At 52.0% G+C, this 26553-nt stretch overlaps 9 protein-coding genes across 9 annotated transcripts; 6 read left to right on the top strand and 3 right to left on the bottom strand.

The window, feature by feature from the left end:
- Positions 1–485: 485 nt before the first annotated feature.
- PpBr36_01761 (uncharacterized protein) lies at positions 486–3905 on the top strand (the record flags this gene model as incomplete). Its single annotated transcript, XM_029888945.1, has 6 exons — positions 486–636; positions 742–1830; positions 1926–2541; positions 2637–2699; positions 2759–3446; positions 3540–3905. The coding sequence occupies 6 exons, from the start codon at positions 486–488 to the stop codon at positions 3903–3905; spliced, it is 2973 nt and encodes a 990-aa protein (XP_029750703.1).
- A 457-nt stretch (positions 3906–4362) lies between these two features.
- PpBr36_01760 (uncharacterized protein) lies at positions 4363–5358 on the bottom strand (the record flags this gene model as incomplete). The annotated part of the gene is made up of 4 exons (XM_029888944.1): positions 4363–4536; positions 4647–5172; positions 5238–5250; positions 5334–5358. The coding sequence occupies 4 exons, from the start codon at positions 5356–5358 to the stop codon at positions 4363–4365; spliced, it is 738 nt and encodes a 245-aa protein (XP_029750702.1).
- A 574-nt stretch (positions 5359–5932) lies between these two features.
- On the top strand, positions 5933–8867 carry PpBr36_01759 (uncharacterized protein; the record flags this gene model as incomplete). Its single annotated transcript, XM_029888943.1, has 2 exons — positions 5933–8374; positions 8478–8867. 2 exons carry the CDS (start codon positions 5933–5935, stop codon positions 8865–8867), a joined length of 2832 nt encoding a protein of 943 aa, XP_029751869.1.
- Positions 8868–9522: 655 nt separating this feature from the next.
- Positions 9523–10717, top strand: PpBr36_01758 (uncharacterized protein; the record flags this gene model as incomplete). Its single annotated transcript, XM_029888942.1, has 5 exons — positions 9523–9650; positions 9950–10062; positions 10212–10391; positions 10488–10549; positions 10640–10717. 5 exons carry the CDS (start codon positions 9523–9525, stop codon positions 10715–10717), a joined length of 561 nt encoding a protein of 186 aa, XP_029751870.1.
- A 151-nt stretch (positions 10718–10868) lies between these two features.
- Positions 10869–13206, bottom strand: PpBr36_01757 (uncharacterized protein; the record flags this gene model as incomplete). The annotated part of the gene is made up of 5 exons (XM_029888941.1): positions 10869–11611; positions 11703–12077; positions 12157–12342; positions 12409–12477; positions 12555–13206. The coding sequence occupies 5 exons, from the start codon at positions 13204–13206 to the stop codon at positions 10869–10871; spliced, it is 2025 nt and encodes a 674-aa protein (XP_029751873.1).
- An 851-nt stretch (positions 13207–14057) lies between these two features.
- Positions 14058–16150, top strand: PpBr36_01756 (uncharacterized protein; the record flags this gene model as incomplete). The annotated part of the gene is made up of 2 exons (XM_029888940.1): positions 14058–14450; positions 14534–16150. 2 exons carry the CDS (start codon positions 14058–14060, stop codon positions 16148–16150), a joined length of 2010 nt encoding a protein of 669 aa, XP_029751874.1.
- A 952-nt stretch (positions 16151–17102) lies between these two features.
- PpBr36_01755 (uncharacterized protein) lies at positions 17103–18141 on the top strand (the record flags this gene model as incomplete). Its single annotated transcript, XM_029888939.1, has 3 exons — positions 17103–17316; positions 17437–17775; positions 17906–18141. Coding segments are annotated over 3 exons (789 nt in total), but the record flags the coding sequence as incomplete, so codon positions are not given.
- Positions 18142–19486: 1345 nt separating this feature from the next.
- Positions 19487–20463, bottom strand: PpBr36_01754 (uncharacterized protein; the record flags this gene model as incomplete). Its single annotated transcript, XM_029888938.1, has 3 exons — positions 19487–20194; positions 20277–20392; positions 20460–20463. 3 exons carry the CDS (start codon positions 20461–20463, stop codon positions 19487–19489), a joined length of 828 nt encoding a protein of 275 aa, XP_029751872.1.
- Positions 20464–21955: 1492 nt separating this feature from the next.
- Positions 21956–25114, top strand: PpBr36_01753 (uncharacterized protein; the record flags this gene model as incomplete). Its single annotated transcript, XM_029888937.1, has 4 exons — positions 21956–22430; positions 22543–24599; positions 24725–24894; positions 25027–25114. The coding sequence occupies 4 exons, from the start codon at positions 21956–21958 to the stop codon at positions 25112–25114; spliced, it is 2790 nt and encodes a 929-aa protein (XP_029751877.1).
- Between the last annotated feature and the right edge of the window lie 1439 nt (positions 25115–26553).

Below are 26553 nucleotides of genomic sequence, written 5' to 3'. Positions count from 1 at the left end.
TGCACGGAAACCAAAAAGAAAAGAAGATAAAAAGAAAGAAGAAAATCGCCATCCTGCTCTCGACTTGGCTGGCAGCTGTGCATGCAATTCGCCTGTGACAGTGACTTTGCTTGAGTTCACAGTCAGGGTACTGGACTACTTTGATTACCTAGATGACCGAATGCTCTTCATCCATTGTGTATATACTACCCCTACCACTTGTCTACAAGGCTTTGCTAGAGCGTTGCGCATTGTTCTCTAACAGAGTCTTGACCGATCCACCAAGGCGTCATCAATCATCCAATCAAGCGAGCGAAGCTGTGAGCTGGATCCGCGTCAAGTCTAGCTAACAAGTGACTGCCGCCTGTCGCAAAATCCCAGCAACGAGCGAGTTTAGCTTGTCACCCTCAAGAGGACAAATAGCCAGTCAAAGGGCCGGCGAGCCCAACTCGCCTAGGCCGTGTACTTGCTCTTTTTGATAAGACAAGTTCTTGGCCTGACAGAGCATGGATTCCACTAGTGCGCAGGTCGAGGCAGTGCGTTCCGATGAAGATGTCCCCAGACGGGGCTCGGAGCAGACCGGTGGTACGGACAATGGGGAAGATGACGGGACTCAGAAGGCGCCCGTCAAGAAGCGTACCAAGACGGGTTGTTTGAGTATGTTTCCCCCTTTATTTCTCTTTCTCAAACACGGACTCCGTCGTAAAATCCGGCAAAGCTTGATTGAATAGAGAGAAGCACAAGATCTGACAGATCACCAAGCTTGCCGAAAGCGGCGTATCAAGTGCGACGAGCAGAAGCCTACTTGCAACAACTGTATCAAATCGAAGAGGCAGTGCATCTACGGGAGCCAGCGCGTCATCTTCAAGGAGCCCATAGGTGCCTACGGAGGCCAGTACGGTCCCATGGGTTATCAATCTGTCCATGGGTCTGGGTTGGATGCCCAGATGGCTGCGGCCACGGCTGCTGCTGCAAGATCGCGGCAGCAGCATGGCCCACTCCCCATTATTGCTCCGAGGCCACCGGCAGCAATCGGCCCGCAGCCCGGGCCTCCAGATTTTGGGGGTCCGTATCAGGGAGTACCACATGCTATATCATTCGCAGATCCGTCCAGCATAAGCTTTGCTACACCCGGAACCTATCCTGCGTACCCGCCCGAACATATTGACTCGCATGCCATGTTCCTGCAGCAAACACCAGTACATCACCTTCATGGACTGCCTCTCCAATCTCTCTTGGACCACCAGCCAACGCAATTCCAACATGCCGTGCCTCAAAACATTGCACCACATGGTTACCCTGTTGTTAGGGATCATGACGCTGTTCTATCTACCCCGACAAGCTACCAGCCACAAGCCATCGTCTCCGCCAGCGGACTTGCGAACTTCGATTCTCAGACGCACCTTGAGGCTCCGGAGATTACGCAAGCTTGGCAAGGGCCCGAAGAACTCTACTGGCACAGCGACGATGAGGCCTCGATGGCCGCTTCCGATGATGATGAAGAGGACGAGGATGACGACACTTTCGACCCCGAACGGGACGCGACAAACCTCAGATCTAACCATATGGGCATCATGGTAAAAAGACAGCTGAAAGGCACGACAGCTGATGCAGCATACGGGACCCAATTGCGGACGCCAGCTTCATGTCTCGGAAGCGATGATATGCTTGCAAGCTACCATCCAGCGGCACACATGTCACCTCTCAATGATGAACAGGTTGCCCTTGTATTCTGGCATTTCGTAAACGTTACGGCTCGTGCTATGTCCTTGTATGAACGTCACCCACTGGATGCATCGCCAATGTTTCAGGGCCGACCGGTACCAAAATCCCGCCAGCACATCTGGACCTGTATGCTTCTTTCCCCCCTCTCGTATTTTCTAGCAAACAAAGACAGGACGAAAATTGGCTCGTATCGTTGTTTTTATACTGACTTTTCCCGGCAGATACCTTCCCCATCATTGCCTTCCATCATCCCGCGCTTCTCCAGGCGATGTTGGCTCTGGGAAGCCTGCAAATGGCCACACTTCAAAATGCACCGACGACGGCTTCAATGAAACACTATCATTTGAGCCTACGAAGGATAGCGAAGAACTATCAAAGTCCCAGCAAAAGAACCTCGCCAGCTACCTTGGCAGCAACGCTACTGCTGGGGTTCTATGAAGTCTGGAACTCTGATCACGAAAAGTGGTGCAAGCATCTGTGGGGTGCTCGGGCGATTTTGAAGGAGATACCTCTGCGCAGCATGACGAATGACTACTTGAGGACCAGGCGAAAGATGAAGAGCGCCGCACAAGCTGCTGCCGCCGGCTACTCGGCCCATGACGGTATCTACTACCAGGATCTCTCCGGCGACTTCTCGGATCTTTTCGACACCCAAATCGATGGCTTCAACGCTGCATTCCTCGAGGAGCTTTCCGGTCAACCGGTCAACTTTGGTAGCGATGGCCAAGTCATCGAGGACAGCGACCCATACAGGCATCAAAAGATGTTGACAGAGAAGGATATGGAGGAGTACAAACAAATTGTAGACTTGAACTGGTGGTATTGCAAGATGGATGTGTACCAAAGCATCCTCGGAGGAACGAAATTACTGCAAGTCATCTCTTTCCTGGCAGGATGCTACTTATACTGACAGACCCTGTTTGACCACGCAGCATGGACTATCAACTCTGGACACAGGTCGCCCCAAGAGCAGCTATCGGACGGATTGATTCCATGTGAGCCTACCTCAACCCCTGGAAGATCCCCAAATGCAGATACTGACTAGGACCATCAGATACGGAACCTATGATCACTTGATACTGCTTCTGGGCAGGCTCTGCAACTTTGCATCCAACGATTTAGCCCGCAAGCGGATGGCCTGGGCGAATGGGGCAGGCGGCGGCCCTCCGCCGGGCAAACCACAAGGCGGGCCTGGCGGCGGAGGCCCGGGGCTCTCGCCACCCTCGTTCGCGGGTATGATGCCGACGTCGGGTACCTTCTCGGTACCGGCAGGTTTCAGCCCCCCGAGAGAGCCGTCGGCGCAGACGAGCGGACCGGCCGACGACGCGAGCCTCGAAGAGCGCACCAAGGCCGCCCTGGCCGAGTGGGAGAGCATCCGTCAAGCTTTCGACCTCTTCCACAGCTCCCTCGGGCCCGATTTTGGACCGCTGACGTCGGAGTTTGAGCCACCAAAGCCGTCGCCGTTCGGCCCGGCGCTCACGTACAGGACTTATAGCATCGCGGGCGTCTTTATGAACTACTACATGGGACTGATCGTCCTGTACCGCGCGCACCCGTCGATGCCGCCCGTCGCCATGGTCGCGGCCGGCATGGCGGCGCAGCAGACGGGCATGTATGCAAATACAATAGGGCGGATATTGGCCGGGCTGGTCGATGTAACGCCGGGAATGAGCGAGGTCACGACGGTGGTTGGCGGTATTCTCATCGAAAGCTGCTTTCCCATGTTTGTCGCGGGGGTACAGGTAAGTTTTGAATCGCATAACCCCGGTCCTATAGATGCGGAGGACCGTCGCAAAAACGTTGGGATTGGCTAACATGCTTGGCCCCGTCCGCAGTACCAAGGCAACGACCAGAGAGTCTGGACCATCGGCCGGCTCCTCGACGTGGTCCGGCTCACGGGGTGGCGATCGGCGCACCAGATCGCGGGCGGTTGCGAGTCGGCCTGGATCAAGGCGGCGTCACTCAAGCGCGGCCCGCCCTACCAGAGGCCTCGACACCTGGCTACGCCCTCCAACGGGTCAGTGTGGAACGGGCCCAGGCGCATCGACAAGCGCATCAAGGAGCTCGAGGACGAGCGCGCCCGCGACGGCGAGCCGGAGGGCCAGTTGGTGCTGGCCAAGGAGGAGAAGGCGCACTTTGCGCTCGGCCTGATCGCTGTCGAGCAAGACTTTCACAGGTTGAATCTCTCGCGGAATGATTAGTTTGGACGGGAAGGGTGGGGGGGATCTTTCCAAAATATGTGGCTGTAAACTCAATGCGCTGGAGTGGGCGTTGTGTACGCGTGTGTATGCAGTGCTAGATCTTCATTCTCCACGCAGCAATTTGCATGACATTTGGTTCTATTTTGAACCATCATGGTTGCTCCCTTTGGCATATGGAGATCGTGTGTTTTCTCCCCGGCACAAGATGGCACGATGGAGACATCACACATTCAAAGATGGCTAGCCCAGCAGTGCTGCAGCATCCATGATGCGTGGTTTTTGTTATCGGGATAGTATACATACTGCTTTTGAGGGGTATCAGGCTGTAGAGAAAGAAGAAAAAATTCTATGCAACCCGAACTTCCCGACGCGAAGCTGCTGATAGCCATGAAATTTTGGTTTCAAAGTAGTCCCGTAAGAGAGTCAAACGTGCTGGATTTACCGTCTAATTCCCACTCTAGTTTGCAGGTAACCGGGCAACAACAGTTGCCATCTCCTCATCTGTGTATATTCTAAAGCCCTTCTCCTTGGTCACACTCGCCAGCTGGACATTCTTGGCATCCAGCTTCTCCTCCATCACCTGCTTCAACGTCTTGAGCACAAGTGTCTCGGCATCGGTGATGCTCAGGGACTGCACATGGAAAGAAAACAAAACACACGTCAGCATTGATACACACAGGACAAACCCATGGGTGGGGGCTAGTTGGATTTTTCATTTTCCCCCAAACGAGGGGCACGCACCTTGTGGTACTCGTTCTGCAGCTCCGCCTGGGCGCCCTCGGAACCACTACCGATGGCCTTGGCGTCGTAGCGGTAAAAGGTTCCGCTAGGCTCGGCGTGGTAGAGCTGGGGGCCGTCCTCGTCGTAGCCGGCGATGAGCAGGGCGACGCCAAAGGGACGGCTCATGATGGACTCCTCGCCGTCGGCGCTCTCACCGAAGCGCAGGGCCAGGTCGCAGATAGCCTGGGTGCACGACTCAACGCGCAGGTCCTCATTGTAGTTGAAGGCGTGCGACTGGCACTCGACGCGGGCGTGCTCGACCATGCTGCGGGCGTCGGCCTGCAGGCCCGACATGGCGCAGCCGATGTGGCGGTCGATCTCAACGATCTTTTCGACCGACGACGTCTCGAGCAGCGTCGACGTCACGCGCTTCTCAACGCCCAGCACCACACCCTCTGATGTCGCCACGCCGATGGCCGTGCTGCCGAGCTTGATGGCCTCGAGGGAGTATTCAACCTGGAAGAGGCGACCTTCCGGGGAGAAGGTGCTACGGTTGGCAGGGTGGTTAACGGAGCGGCTCTTGCAAGAGGGGAGACGGGAATGCGGACATACTTGATACCCCGGTCTGTGCACACAATGATTAGCAAAAAAAAAATTCGGCGTAGTCATGTCAGGAAGCTGTATTGGAATCATCGATCCGAAGCTTACCGTATTCTGATCTTGCCATAAACATCTTGGCGGTATTGTGGTGTTAAGGGATTTTGACTGGTGAAGGGGGTTGGGTAGCTCTGGCTGGGGTGGAGAAGTGTCGACAGTTGACAACTTCACAATCGTATGGTCATAAAATCGTAAATCTCCCCTCGTGCGTCTTGTCTAATGTGCGGGTTCGGATATTTGTGTCTCTGGAGACTGTCGTAGATGGGAGGGAGCTTGAGGGATTGGCGGTTTCCTTTGACGTACTACCCTGCATGTCCCAGGCAAGCAAACGAAAGGACGACGACAGCTCCGGCTGCCTTGCACCACAGTTGACTGGAGTGGAGGTAATGGTAGTTGAGAGCACGGGCCATCATAGCTCACCACCGCGGCGGTCCCTGCAAGCTCCCCTCCAAGGACCCACTGAATCTACGAGTACGGCGGGGCAACCCAGCGTGTCGAGCGGAAGCGCGTGAATTGTCAATTGGGCACTTCCAAACCCAACCCAGCTCATCCTCGTAGCACGTACATCTATGTCAAAGAGCTAGGCGGCGGGCAGTCCAACAAATGCCACGACAGTGCCACAGCCATATCCGCGAATGTAGGCAGGGCACATGTCGTCGACAGCCGCCAGATCGGTTGCTGCCGACAAGATGAAGAAAGCCAATGGCGCAGGACTAGCAGCAGACTCGACGACAAGATCAGGAGCGTCGCGATCCCGGATGAACTCTGCCGCAAACAACATCAACAATACCAACAACCCAAACGATGCCAGCTTCAGGAGCGAGCGCGAAAGACACAATGCGCGATACAAGGAGGCTTCGCCCCAGCCGGACTCCCAGTCCACCTCTCAGACCAGCCATGGCTATGCCCAGACGTCCCATAAGAGGTCCGCCTCGGGCAACCTGCGCCCGTCGAGCAAGCTGGAGGAGCGACGAACCGAAAAGGTTAAGGTGACAACCCGCGAAACGGTTGTATCCCGCACGAGGAGTCCGGACCGCCGCGGGACGCAGCCAGCGCACAGGGAGCAGAGGGTCAACGACCTCGGAAAGCACAGGGTGGCCACCGAACTGCGGCCCAAGGACAATCGCCCTGAACAGCCGCAGACGGTCTGGGAGCCCGAGGCATCGCTCCTGCCTCTCACTACGGCGCCATTGGCCTCGCGTATCTCCATCCCGCCGCTGGCGTCGCATCAGCCTACTGCGCTGCAGCCCAAACCCTTGTACGAACTTCCGCTCGCTGCTCAGGAGGCCTTGATCTTGGAGGATCTGCTTTATGTATTCATGGGTATTGAGGGCCAGTACATTCGCTACGCCAAAGTCTACAACCCCAACGAGGAACGAGATCGCCTCACAGGTCCCACCTTCAGGATTCTTCCAGGTCTGGATCCCAGCTTACAGGACCTGACCGCATCGATGCTGAGGATGGCCACCCACTACTCGGCACTCATGGAGTTTGTGGATGTGCAGAGCAGGGATGAGTTTGGGACTGTCAACCATGCCCTTTGCGCCTCTATACGGAAACTCCTCCAGGACTACCTCGTGTTGATCGCGCAGCTAGAGACGCAATTCTTGACCGATGATGGTTTCACCCTACAAGTGCTCAATATCCACCTGCTTCCAACGAGTCACATGATGCTGCAGCTGCATGGCCTGGCGCACGAGCTGCTGAAGAAAAACGCCCTGTTGGACGATGAGAGTGACGAATCAAGTGACGACGACGACCCCAATGACTATGACAAGATTGTCAACCAGCTGAGGGAAGGTGGTGATATCATTCCTGGAAACATGGGTGGCAAGAAAATATCCAAAGGCGGTGCTGTTTTGGGCATCATCACCAGCAGACTCGACACAATGTCAGGAGACCCTGCAGCTCGCGCACTTCTGACGACGCTGTTGAGGGATGCCAGCAGGCCCTATATGGCCATGCTCAACGAGTGGCTGCATCACGGTGCAATCAACGATCCACATGCCGAATTCTTGGTCAAGGAGCAAAGAAGCATCCGCAGGGACAGGCTTGAGCAGGATTACACAGACGAATACTGGGAGAGACGATACACCATTCGAGACCAAGACGTGCCTCCGCAGCTTCAAGGATTGAAAGACAAGGTGCTTCTTGCTGGGAAATATTTGAACGTCGTACGAGAATGTGGTGGTGTCGACGTCAGCAAACAAGTCAAGGACGTACCCTTGACTTTTGATGATGCTCGGTTTCTGGACAACGTGCACAATGCCTACGCTCATGCGAACGAATCTCTGATGCAGCTGTTGTTGACGGCGCACTCGCTGCCTGCCCGGCTGAGTTCGATGAAACATTACTTCTTCCTCGACCCGTCGGACTACTTCTCTTACTTTCTCGAGCTTGGTGCCGCGGAGCTTAAGAGGCCCGTCAAGTCGGTCAACACGAGCAAGCTGCAGTCACTGCTGGACTTGGTGCTGCGCCAGCCCGGCACTGTGGTCTCTCTAGATCCTTTCAAGGAGGACGTCAAAGTAGAGATGAACGAGGTCCCTCTGATCAAGTCACTGCAACGAGTAGTCAACATTACCGGTCTTGATGTGGGTGAGACTTTTCAGCCCTCAACAAGCATGCCCTCCGAGACGGACAAGAGTGCCATCGGGTTCAACTGCTTGCAGCTCGACTACGCAGTGCCCTTTCCGGTATCTCTAGTTATCAGCCGAAAGACTGTGTGGCGCTACCAGGCTTTGTTTCGTTACCTGCTGTCTCTACGTCACCTCGAGTCTCTTTTATCGAACCATTGGCAAGCTCACAACCAATGGGCACTTTGGACCCGCCGAAGTTCATCACACCGAATCGAGGTATTCAAGAGGCGCGTTCTCACGCTACGTGCGCGAATGCTGGTATTTGTCCAGCAGCTGCTCTATTTTTGCACGGCTGAGGTCATCCAGCCGAACTGGCACAAGTTCATGCAAAGCCTCGAGAAAAAGGAGGGTGCTAAGGGATTGACGCGGACTGTGGACGAGTTGATGCAGGACCACGTGGGCTTTTTGGACACGTGCCTAAAGGAGTGTATGCTTACAAACAGTAAGCTCCTAAAGGTAAGGAAATTCAGCAAAATTGGGTAAAAAAAAAAAAAAAAAAAAAAAAAAAACAAAGCGACAAAAGAATGGCCGCGCTGACTATCTTGACGTAACCCATCAGATCAACGCCAAACTAATGCACACCGTCTTGCTCTTTGCCACCTACAGTAGGTGGTTCAATCAGGAGTTGAAAAAGGCAGATCCGGACCTGGCAGGACCAACAAAGCCAGCGGGCATGTCGGATCGGGACTGGGCGCTCATACAGGCCCTCCCTACAGAGAGTAAATCCTCACACTCATCGGGTGGGGAGAAGCCCAGAGACAACATGTTTGAGATCCTCGCCAAGTGGGAGGTGAATTTTAGTCGACACCTACACATCATGCTAGACTCACTCAACCACTATGCCGCGACGGAGACGGTGGTACTGCTGAGCTTGTGCGCCCGACTTAGCGCGGCGAGCGAGGGGATTGAGACACCCGGGGCAAGAGAACCCGACAATGATAGCACCTGAGGAGTTTGATTTATATATATGACCCATCGAGTCGAGGCAACTCTACAGATTCCAATCATTCGGTTTCGGGCACCGTATGATGGACAATGTTGGTTTCCCGAGATGGTTATTACCTACCTACTTACCTACCTAGTGTAGTGTAGCTCAGATAGATAGATGATGGGCTGTGTTTTCGGCGTTCAAGATACCCAAATTTCAATGGCAGAGGGGCTGCTTGCTATGTACAAGGAAAAAGAGCCAATCAATCAGATGCACTTTCTTTCCTCCAGCTGAGGCGGTCGCCCGCACTTAACAACCATATAACAAGTTATAGCGGTATACTTACAGTGCATGGATATACAGTGTGATATTCAACGATTAGAGGACAGCACACAGTGCCAACAGCAGCCTTTCATTGTACCTGACATGATGCCAAAGACGATGCCGATCTCTCTCTCTCTCTCTCTCTCTCTCTCTCATCAACTTGTAAATGTCTCGCAAGTCAATTCTTTAATATAACCTCGACCCGAAAAGCAAAAAAAAAAATATTCGCCCAGCGTTTGATGATCAGCAGACGAACAACGCATAGAAATAAAAAGCTGAAAATTTAAAGTCAAAATTGAAAAAAGAAAAAAAAGAAAATCAGGAGAACGTGAACAGCCGCCCACCGAACATCATGGACCGGCAGACGACAGTCGACCCTACGATTGACGAGGAAGACCTCAGCATCACGTGTTGCGCACCCGCCCGCGCGGCCTTGGACGACTTGATGCGCCCTATAGTGGTTGACGAGTCCTTTGCAAGGTGAGACATGGCACTCTGCGCTCTTGTGTAGCCCTGTCATACACGCCATCCCGCACACTTGCGGCGACGGGAAGGGGGACTATCAGGCTGGCTTCCGTTAGGGTATCTCACAAGGAAGCGAGCCGCTCGTTTTTTTTTTTTTTTTTTTTTTTTCTATCTACCATGGCCTGCTCCTTGCAGATACTTGTGTATTCTTTTGGTCATGAAAACTTCAGTAGAATATCGAGGCAGAAAAGCATGATCTGACCCCTTCGAACAACGAGATTTTGTTTTTCTGACTCTGAGCTACTCCCTCACAGAGCCAACAAACGCGGCGGCGGCGATGGCGTCTTTTTCGCGTGGCCCTTTCTCGGCCCCCTGCTGTTTGAAAACGAGACGAGCGACTGTCGCGACCATTGCGCCAACGAACGAAGTAAATGAAGCCCTCTATCCGACGAAAACTATGTTTCTCTTGCTTTTCTAGTCCGAATATTAAATTTTATTTTGGTTTATTTTGGTTTATTCCAAAAAAAAAAAAAAACTCCCCACCCAACAGACCGACACTAACAATGTTTCCTACAGCCTTTCTCTCCTATTTACGCCTCGCAATGTTCATGGCCCTGGTCTCGGCCGCCATCATACTGTCGTTCCACCTCAAGCTCGAGCCTAGCGAGTTGGAGCTCCGCATGGCCAAGCCTCTGGGGTTGATCTTTTGGATCCTATCTGCCACGTGCTTGGGGCTGGGACTTACAAACTACATCAGTAGGATTTTCTTTTTCTTTTTTTTTCGTCTTTCAACTCTCTGCCCTCTTTATGTTTGTTCTGTCCGTGTTTACTGACGCTCAAGCCACGCTCCAGGAACCGTCGACAAGTACGGCAGGCGTGCGGCTCTTGTCCAGTCGGGATGGAAGACTCAGAGTGTATGTCTATATATCCTTGTGCAGTATCCCCTGGGCTGGTTTCGCCTGTTGGGTTAAGCAAGAATCTGAACTAACACCCGCCGGCCTTAGATCCTAACCCTCATCGTGGTGACAATCGTTGGAACATGTGTGACATTGCTGGTCATCAATAAGCTGATCCAGAATTAGTTACAGCTTTTGGAAGAGCCTAGTTGGTCCTTAGATTGCTCCGCAAAAGGTGCACAAAAATTACCGAGCCGCGCATCGCATGGCCCTGATGTTAATAGCTCAAATATCAACCAAGGTTGAGACATATTTCTCGGAGCCCCCTTCGCTCCCATCATCTTTTCTTAGGTTTTGCGCAAAACAAGTCTGCTCCGAGATCAGCCACCTTCTCTTTCTCACAACCACCCACAGTCCTTCGAAACTCGGTAATGTATTTCAAGGAGCGTGCCTCATGTTCTTCAATACCCACCGCCTCTCCGTCCCACGAAACTGTCGGCAATTCGTAAAGCGGGGGTAAGGCACCGCCTTTCAACATTGTATCAAGCAGAGGACCTCGAGATAGGATCACGGCCTCATCGTTGCCAATTCTTTGATCTTTTACGTGTTGCTGGTCTTTGTACTCCTCGGGAGGCCGCTGCAATTCGGTGTGGACTGTGGCTATCTTTGGAGATGACGCAGGGCTAGGGTAGAACGTGAAATAGTTTCGTGCGCGGCAGAGACGGAGCGCGTGTTCTAGCCACGCGGGGAACTGGGTGCTGATGTCCTTTTGAGACAGCAGCTTTGGAACATCTTCTCTGCTGGTGCGTTCTTGTACTTCAAGCACCTGAGACACGAGCCCGTGAAGCTCGACCCATTTGCTGCCGAATATGAGCATGGCGTGGTTATTTGGGGCTTGCCAGAGGAGCGAGGACGAGGTTCCTGGTGATGCGGTGTCAACAACAGGTGGCGGTATGAACGGGCCTGATCCGTCCAAATTTACGTCCGGCGATACCAGACTGATGCCGAAAAGACGGCTCTCCGACTCCTCGAGAGCGGCAGCGTTGGAATACCTGTACTCCAAGACTGTATACTTGAGGTCTGTAGATGACAAATGTTAGCCAACCCAGAGCTTTGCAGCAGCAGTGTGAGTCAGGCAGGTAGAGCATAGAATTGGAAACAAAAGACTAACAGTGGAAGAAATTAGACGAGAGCTCAGCCTCAGGTGAGAGGAGCAGAACGTGCGAGTGTGTAGGCCGCGTGGGCCAAAACGATTCAAGAAATCTAACCGAGCTCTCGTCCTCTTTCAATGCCTTCCTTGTAATGCGATGTCTAACTGAAACCTGGCGAGGTGAATTGACTCCGGCGGCAGGCCCCGGAGGCCAGACGAATTTATGCAGCAACCCTGCAGTTTCGGGATCGACCTTATAAGGCAAGTCTATGGTTATGTGAGGAACGTGGGACGAGCTATAGTCTGCAGAGCCGAGTGATTTGAGTAATCTGGCGAGACTGCTGGATGGCCCGGGCGTTACATGTATAAGAATGTCGATGGTAACTTTGTTCCAGGCTAAAAGCACCTCAGGTGTTAGGAATGCGCATTACGTGTTGAGCATATGTTTGCAAAACCAAGACTTGGGGGAACTGACCGGCAAGAGATGCGCTGTCTAGTTTCGTCATCCAGGACAGCTTTTCTAATCCATTTGATGGCATTTCGATCAACGTAGTCTGCTGGGTTTTGAAGTGGTTCTTCATAGCATCCATGAAGTATGTCTCCTCGGTTGCGTAGTTGTCGACGATGATGACTTGCGGGTTCATGTAGTGGGTGATATGAGCTAGCCCTTGTTAGCAAGCAGGCTTTCAGTCAACAATAGAAACCGACGCTTGTGCTTCAGACTTACAAACTGCTTTTTTGACAGCTTCTGCCAGCCGGTCATCGGTAGACTTTGCCGAATTATCAGCTCGAGCATCTGCGTATGTATTCCGTGTTAGCCTTACTAAACAGTCATTTGATGTGACCTCTTGAATGGCTCGTTTTGGATATTACCGTGAAATATAATACGACAAGACTTGTCAATGCCGTTTATAGCTTTCAGCTGCGAGAGATCAATGCCACTCCTGCTCATCAGCACAAAATGAACATAGTTTCGTAACTCCTGGCCCATTTGACAAGCGAAGGGAAGAAGATTGGCAACGCTTTTGAGACTCGATGCAGCAAACAAGACATTCTTGTTCGCCTTGTAGAAGCCCCCCGTCTCTGCAATGGCGTAGAGAGAGGCGCCGAGGGAAGGAAACTTGATGTCATGGTCGCTCAAGACGTCGGCCTGCTGTGCCTCCTGTGCAGCAGGCTGTGCGGGCTGCGCGGGCGCCATCCCTGGGGTGCCCCTTGGTCCCGGAGCGACGGCCGGCGGTGGCCGTTTCCGTGCATCATTCCTAGGGCCAGCATCCGGATTCCAATAGTTGGGTCGACGGCGATCCCTGATGGGGACGTCCGTCGGGATGTTGACGACAAACTGGTAGACCAAGAACACGGCGAGAACCAAGAGCGCAAGACGCTTGAGGGCTCTTCGGGGTTGCAGGAGGACGCGCTGGCTTGAAGGTGCCCGTGCGGCGCCTAGACGTTTCCGGGCCGTCCGGTGATCATCATCTTTCTTGCCCATTTCCTCATCGCTGAGGAAGAGATTCGGGACTTTTACCATCCTGGTAAGAGGTGTCGCATGCTCTTTCTGTCCTTTGTAAAGGCGGGTTGGTGTAAAGAGAGCGCTATACCACCGATTAAGCCGGGTTTACCGGTTCCTGGGCTGTCGCATGTGGTTCCTTGACAACATGGCAATCAAAGTTTGAGATGCGGACAAACAAGAGACAAAGCAGTGTCACCTCGGCCTTTGGGTTTCGGCGCCAGCAAGGTGCTCAGGGTTTAGTATTTGCACGCGGCAATATGCCTCTGTCAAGTCTCCTTGGTAGTCAAGACAGCAATGTCGTGTCGAGATATGGATCTGGGAATTGAAGGTTGATAACGAATGATCCTGATGCGAATTAACTGCTGGCATCCGCGGAGTTTGTTGGTTTAAGCTCTCAGCTTCAACGCTTTGCTTGAACCTTGAAGAGGCAGGTTACCCCTGTGACGGACCCACCTGGAGCTGTTGGGTGGTCCCCTGCCATGTCCTGCATACCGGGAACAAGTAGTAGCACACCGTACCACGCTTTAGCTCAAGTGGGTCCCACCCGCGAATTTTTTTTGGGCTTCGAATTAATCCAGTGAGAAAATCAAGTTGGAATGGCCTAAAGATCTCTTGATTAAATCTTGATCAAACCCGTTTATTACTCAACATCCTTTCAGGATTGAAATACTACCGCTCCTTGTCAGCTGTATGTTTGGTTTTTACATGAGAGGGGCCGTTCTAGTGCTAGATCTAATCGCATAACTTCCCCTTTCCCACACGTCTGGTCACACTTGTACTTCGGTTCGAGTGTACATCAGACACGGGGGCGCCTACCAAAAAGAAAAAAATAAATTAATAACCAGACCAAATCCACCAATACACAAAAAATGGGCAAGTCGCGACGGAACCGGGATCGGGCCCATCGTTCTGATCCGGTCGGAAAGCCCAAGCCAGCCCCGACAGACCCGGAGCTGGCAAAACTGCGCGAGTCCAAGATCTTGCCTGTCCTCAACGACTTGAAAGCATCCGATCCCAAGCAGCGTACTGCTGCGGCCGGGGCAATCGCCAACATCATCACTGATCAAAAATGCCGGAAGTTGCTCCTGAGGGAACAGGTCGTTCACACAGTGCTCACCGAGACCTTGACCGATTCGAGCCTGGAGAGTCGAGCTGCGGGCTGGGAGATCCTCAAGGTCTTGGCCCTCGAGGAGGAAGCCGACTTCTGCGTTCATCTTTACAGGATCGATGTGTTGTCCGCAGCTGAGCATGCATGCAACTTGGTAAGTTTCAAGCCAAGGATGCAATCTCAACGGCGGGACGAAGAGCATATGAACTGACTACTGTTTTTCACGGCTTCTGGTAGGTGCTCGAGGCCCTCAAGTCCTCTAGCCCTGCGTTTTCCAAACTCCCAAAGGCCCAGCAAGGATTTGTATGGAGCATTGCCGATTCTCTTTCCACCCTGATAGGAGAGTTCGGGCAGGCTCAAGATGAAATCCTGAAAGCCGTAACATCCAACACGAGCATTGCTCGCTTTTTGTTTGGCCTAACCTCCTACAACAGCACCACCGCCGAAGTGCTTTCCAGTGCTCTTGCAAGCATGATAACACTGTCAGAAGATAACAGGGCTTTCTGTGAGATGATACTCAACGACCAAGAGACATTTTGCTACAGGAGTCTCAAGAAACTGTCCGAGTCCGGTGGGCTGAAGGGCGCTCTTTCTTGCGGGGTCCTCCACAACCTCTTTTCTGCTCTTGAATGGCATGACCATTCCCCCGGTCTGGAATCCGCTTGCGATGCCATCCTCGTGCCACTACTTGCTCGGGAGATCTCATCGGCTCGATTGGATGTCGAGGACACGCCCTGGGACGTGCTCCAAACCACACTCGAGGTTCTTGCCTCCATAGCAACAAACTTACAGACAACTTTGGAGAAGGGCAACAAAGCCGAAGACGAGTGGCAGGGCATCAAAGATGACGACGATCAAGTCATGGACTTGGATGATGATGATGATGATGTTGACGATACTGTTGTGGATGACGACATGAACGGAGACGATCATAGCGACAACGAAGACGATGGAGCTGCAGGCCAGGATGATGACAGCGAAATGGACGACGAGGAGCTATTGGCGGATATGGAAAAGGTCACGGGAGCGGATCACGAGCCCGAGGAGCCCGCTCACTTACATGACCTGCCAACTTTGAGCAACTTCCTAGAGGCAGCAATCCCGTCCTTGATACGCATCACATCATCTTCCCCTGCCAGCGAGGAGGCGCTGGCGATCCAGGGTGTTGCACTCTCTGTCCTCAACAATCTGGCATGGACCGTATCAAGCCTCGACTTCTCCAATGGGGAGAACGCCACCGTGCGCAAGGTTTGGTATCCCGTGGGCTGCGCGATATGGGAGAAGACTGTGGCGCATGTACTGTCCAATGACACGGCCGACGTCGAGCTCGCCGCGCTTGTCACAAGCTTGGCCTGGGCCATCTCACGCACTCTTGGAGGTAAGACGCCCGTTCACGGGGACGAGCACCGCAAGTTTATCTCCCTGTACAAGGCCGCAAAGAACATGCCGGAGCCTGCGCAGGCCGTCGAGGATCCGTTTCAGGGCTTGGGGGTCAAATGCATCGGCGTGCTGGGTCAGCTGGCCCGGGACCCGTGCCCGGTGGGTGTGAACCGCGAGATTGGTATCTTTCTCATCACCATCATCTCGGCAGCGCCCGAGGTCCCAATTGCGGACGTTGTTGAGGCGCTTGATCAGTTCTACGACATATATGGCGATGAGAACTTGGCATGCGACAATGAGGTTTTCTGGAAAGACAAGTTCCTGGAACACTTGGAGGGTGCCGTTCCAAAAGTCAAATCGATGGTGAAGTCGATCGATAAGCGGAAACAATCTGAACTCAGGTTGCGGGCAGAGGAGGCCGTGACAAACATGCCTCGGTTTATCGCTTATAAGAAAAAGCACAGGCCTTCGTGAGGTTTGCCCGGGACCGCTACTTCTTCGGTCATCCCCAACGGAAATTCCCACAGGTGCGGGTGTCGAATCAAGTCATCTGTACCTGACAAGACCAAGTTGAGACCAGGCTAGTTCGCCGGCTAGGTAAACCTTGATTTTCTTGTCGCCATGATTTGGTTACATCTGCACCTGTGAGCTTGGTCAAAAGTCGATAGATTGATAGCTGTCATAAAACAGGTTGATAGGCAATGAATGAAAAACTTGAAGGTACCCAAGTCAATTAAGGCACCATGAAAGCAGCTCGCCTGTCCTGATTTAATTTAAGCCTCGCTGACCGCAGTTGGAATCAACTGACTTCATCCCATAACTTACCCATGTATCATGCCCGGTTCTTGAAGGCTGTCACTTCGACTTTCAGATACACGCGACAAGTCAGTTTACACCAGTCACAATTTACAGGACGACTTTAGCCTTCACATGTACCAGTACACAGCTGGCATGGTCTCTGTTCAGAGCCCCGTTTTTGATTAGGTGAAATCCCACTTGGTGATTATTTATATGGCCCTGGTTCTTCTCGGAGCATATATAGCTACTCCGCAAAACACTTCTTGATTCTATTCTACAGGATTAATGGTTGATTTCTGCTGAAAAGAACCCCGCAAGAAAGTGCTTCCCTTGTGCCCCATAACTTTCAATCTATCAGGCTCCGGGACCCAACAGCTTACTTCTCGGCGTTCAGGGATCAGCCCCGCATCGCTTGCCTTTCCCACGCGACCCTTGAGAAAATCCTCAATCTAATCTTGCGACCGACATTTTGCCCCTGCAATAAACTGTTGAATGAGGGGCAACATCTAAGACCAGCATTTGCTTCTGAATGTTCAAATAATCTGGCCTTGCCTACAGGACGGAGGTCTTACATATCGTCCCCCCCAAGGGTCTGTCAAGACTTCTTTTCACATTATATTTGCGTAGGGGCGTCCGATCAGGAACAATGTCTTCCACCACCACCACCACCACCACGGCGCAGCCGATCACGGCCGAGACCATCTTGAGTCTGTTCCCGGACATTGACACCAGTGGAGAGGCTCTGGACGGCCACGATGAGGAGCAGATCAGACTCATGGATGAGGTGTGCATTGTCGTCGATGAGAATGACATGCCCATCGGAAAGGGCAGCAAGAAGATTTGTCAGTAGCCGCTGGAGGTCATCCAAAACATGACAGCCCTGCTACTGAGCAATAAGAGATGCAGTTGTGGTTTCTTTTTGCTCGGTCAGAATTTCATCACTAACAAGCAATCAACTGTAGGCCACCTCATGACCAACATAGAAAAGGGCCTTTTGCACCGTGCCTTTTCTGTCTTCCTCTTCAACGACAAGAACGAGCTGCTCCTCCAGCAGCGCGCGACGGAAAAGATCACCTTCCCCGACATGTGGACCAACACCTGCTGCTCGCACCCCCTCGGCATACCGGGCGAGACGGGATCAAACCTTCCGGACTCCATCATGGGCGTCAAGCGTGCGGCGCAGCGCAAGCTGGACCACGAGCTCGGCATCAAGAAGGAGCAGGTGCCGCTCGAGAACTTCCACTTCCTCACTCGCATACACTACAAGGCCCCCAGTGACGGCAAATGGGGTGAGCACGAGGGTAAGTCTCTTCTAACAACGATACTATGATGTTTCACCGAGGTGGAGGTTTCTGGCAAAAGAAAAAGAAAAAGAAAAGACAACAAAAAGAACCGCAAAACGTAAAACGCATTCTAACAGCGTCCTCACAGTCGACTACATCCTCTTCATCAAGGCCAATGTGGACCTCGACATCAACAAGAATGAGGTCCAGGCCACGCAATATATCTCGGCAGATGGTCTCAAGGCCTTCTTCAAGGACCCCGCAGCCAAGTTCACCCCGTGGTTCAAGCTAATATGCGAGTCGATGCTCTTCGAGTGGTGGCAGCACCTAGACTCTGGCCTGGAGAAGTACACCAACGAGCAGGAAATCCGAAGAATGCTCTAAGTTTGCGCGAGATGCGGGTGATTTTTTTTTTTTTTTCACTCTGGTGAGGGGTAGTCTAAACGAGCCCTATATCATAGTCATACGCACGGCTACATTTCCATACCATTTTGCTTGGCTTGACCCGGGACTCGTACTGAGGGATTCAAGCAAAAACACTGTTAGAACAGAAGAAACCACTAATTTAGACCATGTTCTTAAAACGCACACGCTGCTCGTTGTTCGAATTTCACTTCTGAGCGCTAATAACAATAAAAAAAACACAAAAACATCCAATCTGTTGCGAGACGGGTGGACGTCTAGATTCGCATATGCCTATGATCTGACAGATGATGATACACATCACATATCGACATGCTTACTTGCAGCTCACGGTAGCAACAAAATGTTCAAATTTCACCGCGTGCGGGAACAAGTCCACGCCTGCTTTGATAATGCATAGTATGGGATTCGTCTTGTGCAGCCTTCCCACTTGATCAACGGCTCACAGAAAGCGGGTTGGGATTGTTAACAGTTTGTGTATGACATGCCCGTCATTCAGAGGAAGCATTATTCTACCATTGATCACCCGCGGTATGCTGTGCTTGCCCATAGAAGTGTACCGCCTCCAGTTGTTTTTGCTCCTGAAAGATTTGGTATAATGGCACAAGATCCGCTTCCTTACTAGTCTGAACCGACATGTGAAGACGCAGTCCCTCTGAACCTTTGGACATAGCTTTTACGTACTATAAGGGTTCTCTTGTCAAATAATGCCGTTTTCAAATCCAGAAGACTAAGCCAACTTGAGCGTATGTTCGCCCGAAAAGTTTTCCATTTTACGACTTGACTCATTTAGCTACATTGCGCCATAAGGGAGTCAAGTCATTCACGAATGATTTACAGGTTCAACTGCTCCATCGTGACTATTGCACGCCAGAGCTTGTAGTGCAAATCACATTATTACCGAGATACTCATTGTAAACCCAACCTAAAAACTGGCTTTATATCGCATATTGCCAGCCGTGTCTTCTGGTAGCCCTCAAGATATCCCATATCCCATTCACTGTTTACAAGCCCACGATTCTATTCGAATCATCGCGACAGACACCCCGACAGACATCCTCAACATGCCGCTCTGTAACCAGTCCGAGGAGTCTCGTGCACCATCGACTGGAAGGCTTTCTAATGTTCATCATAACAGCATTTTATGCATTATCAAATCAACCCGAGCCCGCAAAATGCCAACCAAACGCCGAGAACATAATCGCTCCAGTGCCCAGATTTGTCACATACCATGCACCCGCCATCTCCTGCTCCGTCTGCTGGACCGCAAACTTGAGGCTTTTGAAAAAGAAAAAAAAAACAGCCCTCAGTAGTCCAAGACAGCCCACGTATGGTCATCAACTGTCGGGTATATAAGACCGGCCGACAAGAGCTCGTCCGCAGCAGCCTCGACATCCCTCACCGACATGTTTATGGCCCTGGCAATGAAGTTGGCCTCCTGGCCTTCATTATGACCAGATGCGTTCTGGAGGTGGTTGAATAGCCGCTGAGCACTGATGGAGCAGTTTGCGGCCTTTGAGGCAGTGCTGCCAACGCCTGCGCTGTAGTTGTCGACGAACATGCTTTCTTCACCACCGGCGCCAGCACCACCACCACCACCGCTGCTCTGCCTGACGGCATCGAGATGGACATAGGCAACCTCGAGCATGTGGTAGTTGACCTCATTGAAGTCCTCGACGGGACGCACAAAGAGGGCGCCGACGTGGCGGCGGTTATTGAAAGCCTTGAGCTTGCCCCAGATGCGGACGTAACTGTCGGGCTGGTGCTGCGAGGCGGCGTCGGCGTCCTCGGCCTTCTCCGGGTCGATCCACCTCTTGACGTCGATGATGCCCGTGCCATCGTCGATCCGGTACGTGATGTTGGTCGGCTGCGGGTTGATGGATCGGACCTGTCCTACCAGGGTAATCTGTGTGATTGGGCGGCCGTCGAGGACGAAGTCGGCATCCGGGTACGGGGCTTGTACGTCGAGGAGCTGCTTGATGGTCACGGGCTTGAGGCACTCGTCTTGGTAGCTCTGGTTTTTTTTTTCGTTTGCTTGTCAATAATGAAATTGACCGCGGTCCGTCTGTTTATAGAAATGTTTTGAATCGACGCACCTTGCCTCCTGCGCCTCCCTGAGAGCCCTGCTGTGAGCCTCCCATGAAGCCGCCTCCGTCCTCGGCGCCTTGGGCATTGTAGCCCGTCCTTGAGAAGTTGTTGCCTCCGTATGACGCTATCCAAAGCCGTCAGTGTTGGTCATGTAACTCGGAAGCACAAGAGAAATCTCGAAAATTACGTACTCATAGTGTCTAGGAGTTTCTCGGCGATCTTCTTTTATTCTGCGATCCTAGTGACTTCTTTGGTCGTTTTCGCAATAAACCCGGTGATGCTACAACTAATCGAAAAGTCGCAAAGACGCGTGGTGGGGGGAAGCAATTCCCTATTCCAAGACGCGTCAACCACGCGCTAAAGGGGTTGGTCCGCCACTGCGGGGAAGTTTTATTCAGGTATTGTGGAGAGCTACCAAGAACTACCCAGGTATCCGCACCGTCGAAATCAAGGAGAACATATGCAGTGAAAGACTTCTCTCGGGCAAGTTTGCTTTTTGTGAATTTCAAGTTAAAGTCAACACAGTATATTGATCTCTATATGTGCTAGAAGAGCTATCGCTTCTGGCTAAAGCGGATGAAAGTGAGGCTTTGACAAAAAGATTTTTGACAAAGTAAAAAAAAAAAAAAACTACCAACTCAGGACTCTGGAACAAGTCGCCTAATGCTCCAAGCAGCTAACAGCATTCATTCAAAGTATAAGTCGCGGAAAACACAGGTATCTCGTTGTTTGACAAGGTATCCGACGTACTCCTAGCCCAATACTAAATCTCAAGCCCGCGACAGCACTTACTTGCTTGCAAGACAGGACTGACTGGAAAAGCCGGCACCAGGGCTCGGCAAGAGCACGGTCGCATTTGCATGCGGTAGGGCGTATGCGCTGTCAAAAGTAGCAAATGTCAGAAGTCGTGATCGAAAGCATATTGCCGCTGGTTTTAGAAGCAACATGATTAATGTTGCGGATTTAATTTTAGTACGGAATTGCAATGTCAAACGGCTCAGCCTGAATAACCGACATGATCACCCAGCATGCCTCTTGTATGTTGCTGCATTTGATAAAGAGAAAATCTTGTTATCCTGGGAACCCATCAAAGTCGACTCTCCTGACTGGGAAACATCCACAAAATCAGACAGAGTATCTTGAATATTACAGTTCATTCAGTACTATTTGTGAGTAGAAAGGTACTGTAAAGTGCACTGTGAGACCCGTCACCTTGGGCTTCGGCCCACTCATTACTTCAGTTCTGCCATCGCTAAAACGCCTGTGGCTAGTTCTAGAAGCCAGGTTGCATGCCTCGGCTCCAATCGAGTTGGTGAGCGGCAGGGACCCGATTTGAACGTTAAAGTACTCCGCGTCATATGCACGCACGGTTGGTTAGCTCCTTCCTCATGTGCCTGTCGATAACACCACTTCTGCCGAACCCACCTCCGCACCAGTTGCATGAGTAAAGCTAGTAGCCTCTACCTTTTATCATTCGAAATCAAGGGTAACACACTTTACTATACCATCTACTACTCTTGAATATCAGCCTTTCTTCTTATCAGAGAGCCTCTACGCAAACTAGTCAAACCCTCCTCATATTTCTTTTCTACTTGTTGAAACTGCCATCCAAGTCGATTTGAAACCGCTCTCCTTATCCAACTCGTGAAAATACCCCCCATCTTGATCTATTCATCCTCGATCAACAATGGCGCCATCAGAGAGCTCTCTGATGGCCATCGTGCCTCTGGCCAGCGGCAGCGTCCTGCTCCCTGGAGTCATGCAGCGCATTCCGGTCGGTGCCAAACGAGCCGATATCATCTCCCTAGTCGGCTCTCTCTACGGCCGAGCTCCGGCCCCAGGTCGCATTGACACTATCCCCATCGCTTGCGTTCCGATAGCCTCTCCCCTCCTCGCCGCGAACGGTCAACGACTTATTCGAGATAAGAGCAAGAGCGATGTGTCCACTCCACGGCCAAGACGACCAGTAGACTATTCGAGTCTGCAACACAGAGATGTTTTCTCGGTCGGCGTCGTTGCCAAGATCACGGCTGTCGAGGCCTGGGGCAGCGAGGACGCTGCAATCCTGGTAGAAGGCGTAGCAAGGATGACTTTGGAGAGCCTGGATAAAGATGTACTTCGCGCCCATTACGAGGGCCATATTGTACAACATGAAGAGCACGGTAGGGACCTTTGTGCCGTTTACCCGCCGTCGTTTGCACGGCTTCCTGCCTATCTATCTGCATAACTACATGACCTGGTTTGATCATACACTAACTCCTCGTACCCTCACAGTGCCCGTAAACGACAAAGACCTACAGAGGCGATTCGAAAAGCTCAAAACTCTAGCGCGGGAGCTAATAGATCTGCTGAGGCTTACATCCATAACCTCGCGGCCTCGGCTGGGTCTGGACCCAGTATTGGCTAGGCGCCTCGACTCGTACATGGCTAAGAGGACTGTCGCTGACGCAGGTTCGTTTGCTGACTTTGTGGGAACTTTGGTCGACTGCGCATATGAAGATAAGCTTGAGATTTTGGCTACATTTGACGTCAAGCAACGCGTAGACAAGGTCATCGAGCTACTCGATCGTACCATTGGAGGGCTCAAGAGCATTACCAGGATCACAACTGTCACAGCGACAGTGCCGATGAGAATCACAGATGTGCAGAACCCCAACCTACCCCCGCCTTTCATTAGGCGAGGTGTTGGTCCATTTTCCGCGCCTAATAATGTTCAAGGCGGCCAGGAGCCCGAGGAAAAGGAGCCTGATGAGACTGAAGAGTTGCAGAAGAAGTTGGATGACGCAAAGCTCAGCCCCGAGGCCGCCAAGGTTGCCGCTCGTGAGATGAAGCGTCTGAAGAAGATGATGCCTGTGCAGGCCGAATACAGCGTTCTCCGCACGTATCTGGAGACGTTGGCCGAGATCCCCTGGTCAGTCACCACGGATGATCGTCTCGACAAGACGGCTTTGGCCAGAGCACGGAAACAGCTCGACGACGACCACTACGGCTTGAGCAAGGTCAAGCAGCGTCTCGTCGAGTATCTCGCCGTGCTCCGTCTCAAGCAATCTGCGAATGAGGAAATCGATGCGCAGATCAAGCGAATCCAAGAAGAGATGGTACCGCCCTTCGAAAGGGAATCGGCGGCTTTCCCAGAACCAGGCTTGACCAAGGCTTCTCAGGAGAGCTTAGACGCAGCGCAGGCCAAGATTGACATGCTGAAGAGTCGACGAATGACGGATAAGTCCCCGATTCTCCTTTTGGCAGGACCTCCAGGTGTTGGCAAGACCAGTTTGGCAAAGTCTGTTGCAACTGCCCTCGGCAGAAAGTTCCACAGGATATCCCTGGGCGGCGTGCGGGACGAGGCCGAAATTCGCGGCCACCGACGTACGTACGTTGCCGCTATGCCTGGTCTGATTATCCAGGGCCTCAAAAAGACGGGCGTCTCCAACCCGGTAATCCTGCTGGACGAGATTGACAAGATCAGCCAGAGCAATCACCACGGAGATCCATCAGCTGCCATGCTGGAGGTTCTGGACCCGGAGCAGAATTCAACTTTTGTGGACCACTTCATCAATATCCCGGTCGACTTGAGCAAGGTGTTATTCATAGCCACGGCCAATAGCCTTGAGACCATCCCTCCGCCTCTCCTGGACCGTTTGGAGATGATATATTTGTCCGGGTATACCACATTGGAAAAGAGGCACATTGCCACAAAACATCTTGTGCCAAAGCAAATCCGTGCCAACGGTCTTTCTCCCGAGCAGATTGTTTTCCCCGACGAGGTGGTCTCTAAGATCATCGAATCTTACACACGCGAGGCAGGGGTCCGCAATCTAGAGAGAGAAATTGGCTCAGTCTGTCGAGCCAAGGCGGTCGAGTACGCAGATGCGAAGGACGAAAACCGACTCGACCAGTACCGGGCGCAGCTCACTGTTGAAGACATTGAACAGATCCTTGGCAGTCCCAAGTATGAGGATGAGATTGCTGAGCAGACAGGCCGACCCGGGGTAGTTACGGGCTTGGTAGCCTACAGCTCGGGTGGGAATGGCAGTATATTGTTCATTGAGGTTGCTGATATGCCCGGTGACGGCACAGTCCAACACACGGGCCAGCTTGGTGACGTACTGAAAGAGAGCGCCAAAGTGGCCCTATCCTGGGTCAAGGCCAACGCATATCAGCTTGGCCTTTCCCCAGATCCTAGAGAGAAGATCATGGAGAACCGGAGCATTCATGTCCACTGCCCTGCGGGCGCCATACCCAAGGATGGTCCCAGCAGCGGCATCGCACAGGCCATTGCTCTCATCTCCCTCTTTTCCGGCAAGGTCGTGCCGCCCACCATGGCCATGACGGTAAGTTGTCTCTGAAATCGATGCCATGCGATATGCTTCTGAAATCGCCGTTCTCATTTCTCTACGTACGTTTCGGCATAGCGGCACAGCTGACACGGAGGCGTCTTATTTTCACGCGTTGACAGGGCGAAATTTCTCTCCGTGGACGTGTCACTGCCGTCGGAGGAATCAAGGAAAAGCTTATTGGTGCCCTCCGTGCGGGCGTCAAGACGGTGCTGCTCCCGAAGCAGAACGAGAAGGACGTACAGGATCTGCCGCAAGAGGTCAAGGACGGTTTGAAGATTATTCTTGTCAGGTAAGTACGCTACGTCGGCGACGGTTTTGTCATGCTGTCACACGACGTACCTATGGCTTCCGTCCGTTGGTGACGTTGTGTTGCGCGGAGATTAGACGTTTACTGACCACCCGGACCATGTCTTCTCAATAGTGAGATATGGGAAGCCATCCGTCATGTGTGGCCCGAGGAGCATTTCCCAGGAGAGCCCAAATACCCTGGTATCTACAGTCGACTATGAAGCCGCAGCAGCCTTCTTCTTTTTTTTTTTTTTTTTTTTTACCTAAGGTACCTGCGCAACGTGTTACGCCCAATCATCAGCCCGGGGCTCGTTGGTTGTCTATCAAGATGCAGACTTGAAGATCATTCCGTGGCCAGAGGATCCATGTCTCAGAGACTCACCTATGGGGACAACGTTTCCATCAGGCAAGCGAGCGAGGTGTAATCACTACGATTGCCCGTGGCTCAGACATGCTGCGGGGATTTTCTTTCCTGTTAGATTCTGGAGCTGATTGTGTTTGCTGCCTTTTGACGCAATTCACCGCTCATCTTCAGTCAGTAAGTATCACAGGCGCACAAGGTGGAAACCAGTGAGAGGGGCATGTAATCAATTTTCAGGCTGTACAAAATGTCTTGAATATTTGGGTTTTTGTGCCGAGAACATCATTCGCCCGACGGGATCGATTTAAGTCCCGCCTTTGTCCAGATTTGACAAGGGCATACCACCGCAAAGCCACCCATTGTTGCGGGTATACAACCTTCACACCCCTTCACATCTTTTGCTCCGGGATGCGGCCTAATGAAGGTCACACTGCGATGAGTACATCCCTGTGTAATGAAGGAGCGAGGGTCAACTAGGTTTAAGGAGATTATGGAGGTGCAGCCAGCGGTAGATGCAGATAATCCCGAAGGTATAACCTCCGGCTACCAGGTCCTGTGTGTTTACCCAGGCTGCAGAGATGGGCCGAGCGTGTCAACCCAGTTCTTGGGGATTACGAAGGTCGATAGGCGGAGGACTAGGGGTAAATGTAGAGTTTCATGTCGTCTGTTGCGACGCAAGAAAGCTATGGTCTGGAATATAGAAGGGTATCTTCCACTATATCATTCATTTCTAGGAGTGATAGGGAGCGCAACACTTTGTACTCTTTTACTTGTATGTTAGGTGTCAACATTCTACAACAGCACCAACACCACAAGCATACAAGGGCTCATCAGGCCTCAAACCGCATGTGTTTTTTTTTTTTTTTTTTTTTCACATGCAAAGTTCCGTATATCCCAAGATCAGGGTTCACTCTGGAGGTGAGACAACCTGAATACAATTTAGGGATTCGTGAAGCAGACTTATGGTGGTGTGTTGTGTAACGGAATCGGTTTCGTTAGTTGTGGTTGCAGGTAGTATTCTTTTTGGTCTTAATTTTTGGCCTATCGGCCGGTGATCTGTGTGATCCGTCGGTACTGGAAATCCAACTTTGAACTAACTTCTACTGTGTTACTCGGACACACCTTACAACATGTCTCATGGTTCACTTTGTTTGTACCAATCGCATTCTGGACCGTGCTGACGGAGAACCGAGCCAGGAATGGGCCACAAGAGATGTTTAGGTTGGAAAAGTTGCCGCCACTTGCCTTTTGTCCCTGTGATCGGACGAAAGGGAATCGACCTTTTTTTTTTTTTTTTTT

The sequence above is a fragment of the Pyricularia pennisetigena genome, chromosome 2 (assembly GCF_004337985.1).
Source record: "Pyricularia pennisetigena strain Br36 chromosome 2, whole genome shotgun sequence".
Lineage (NCBI taxonomy): Eukaryota > Fungi > Ascomycota > Sordariomycetes > Magnaporthales > Pyriculariaceae > Pyricularia > Pyricularia pennisetigena.
This window is presented reverse-complemented; position numbering and strand designations above follow the sequence as displayed.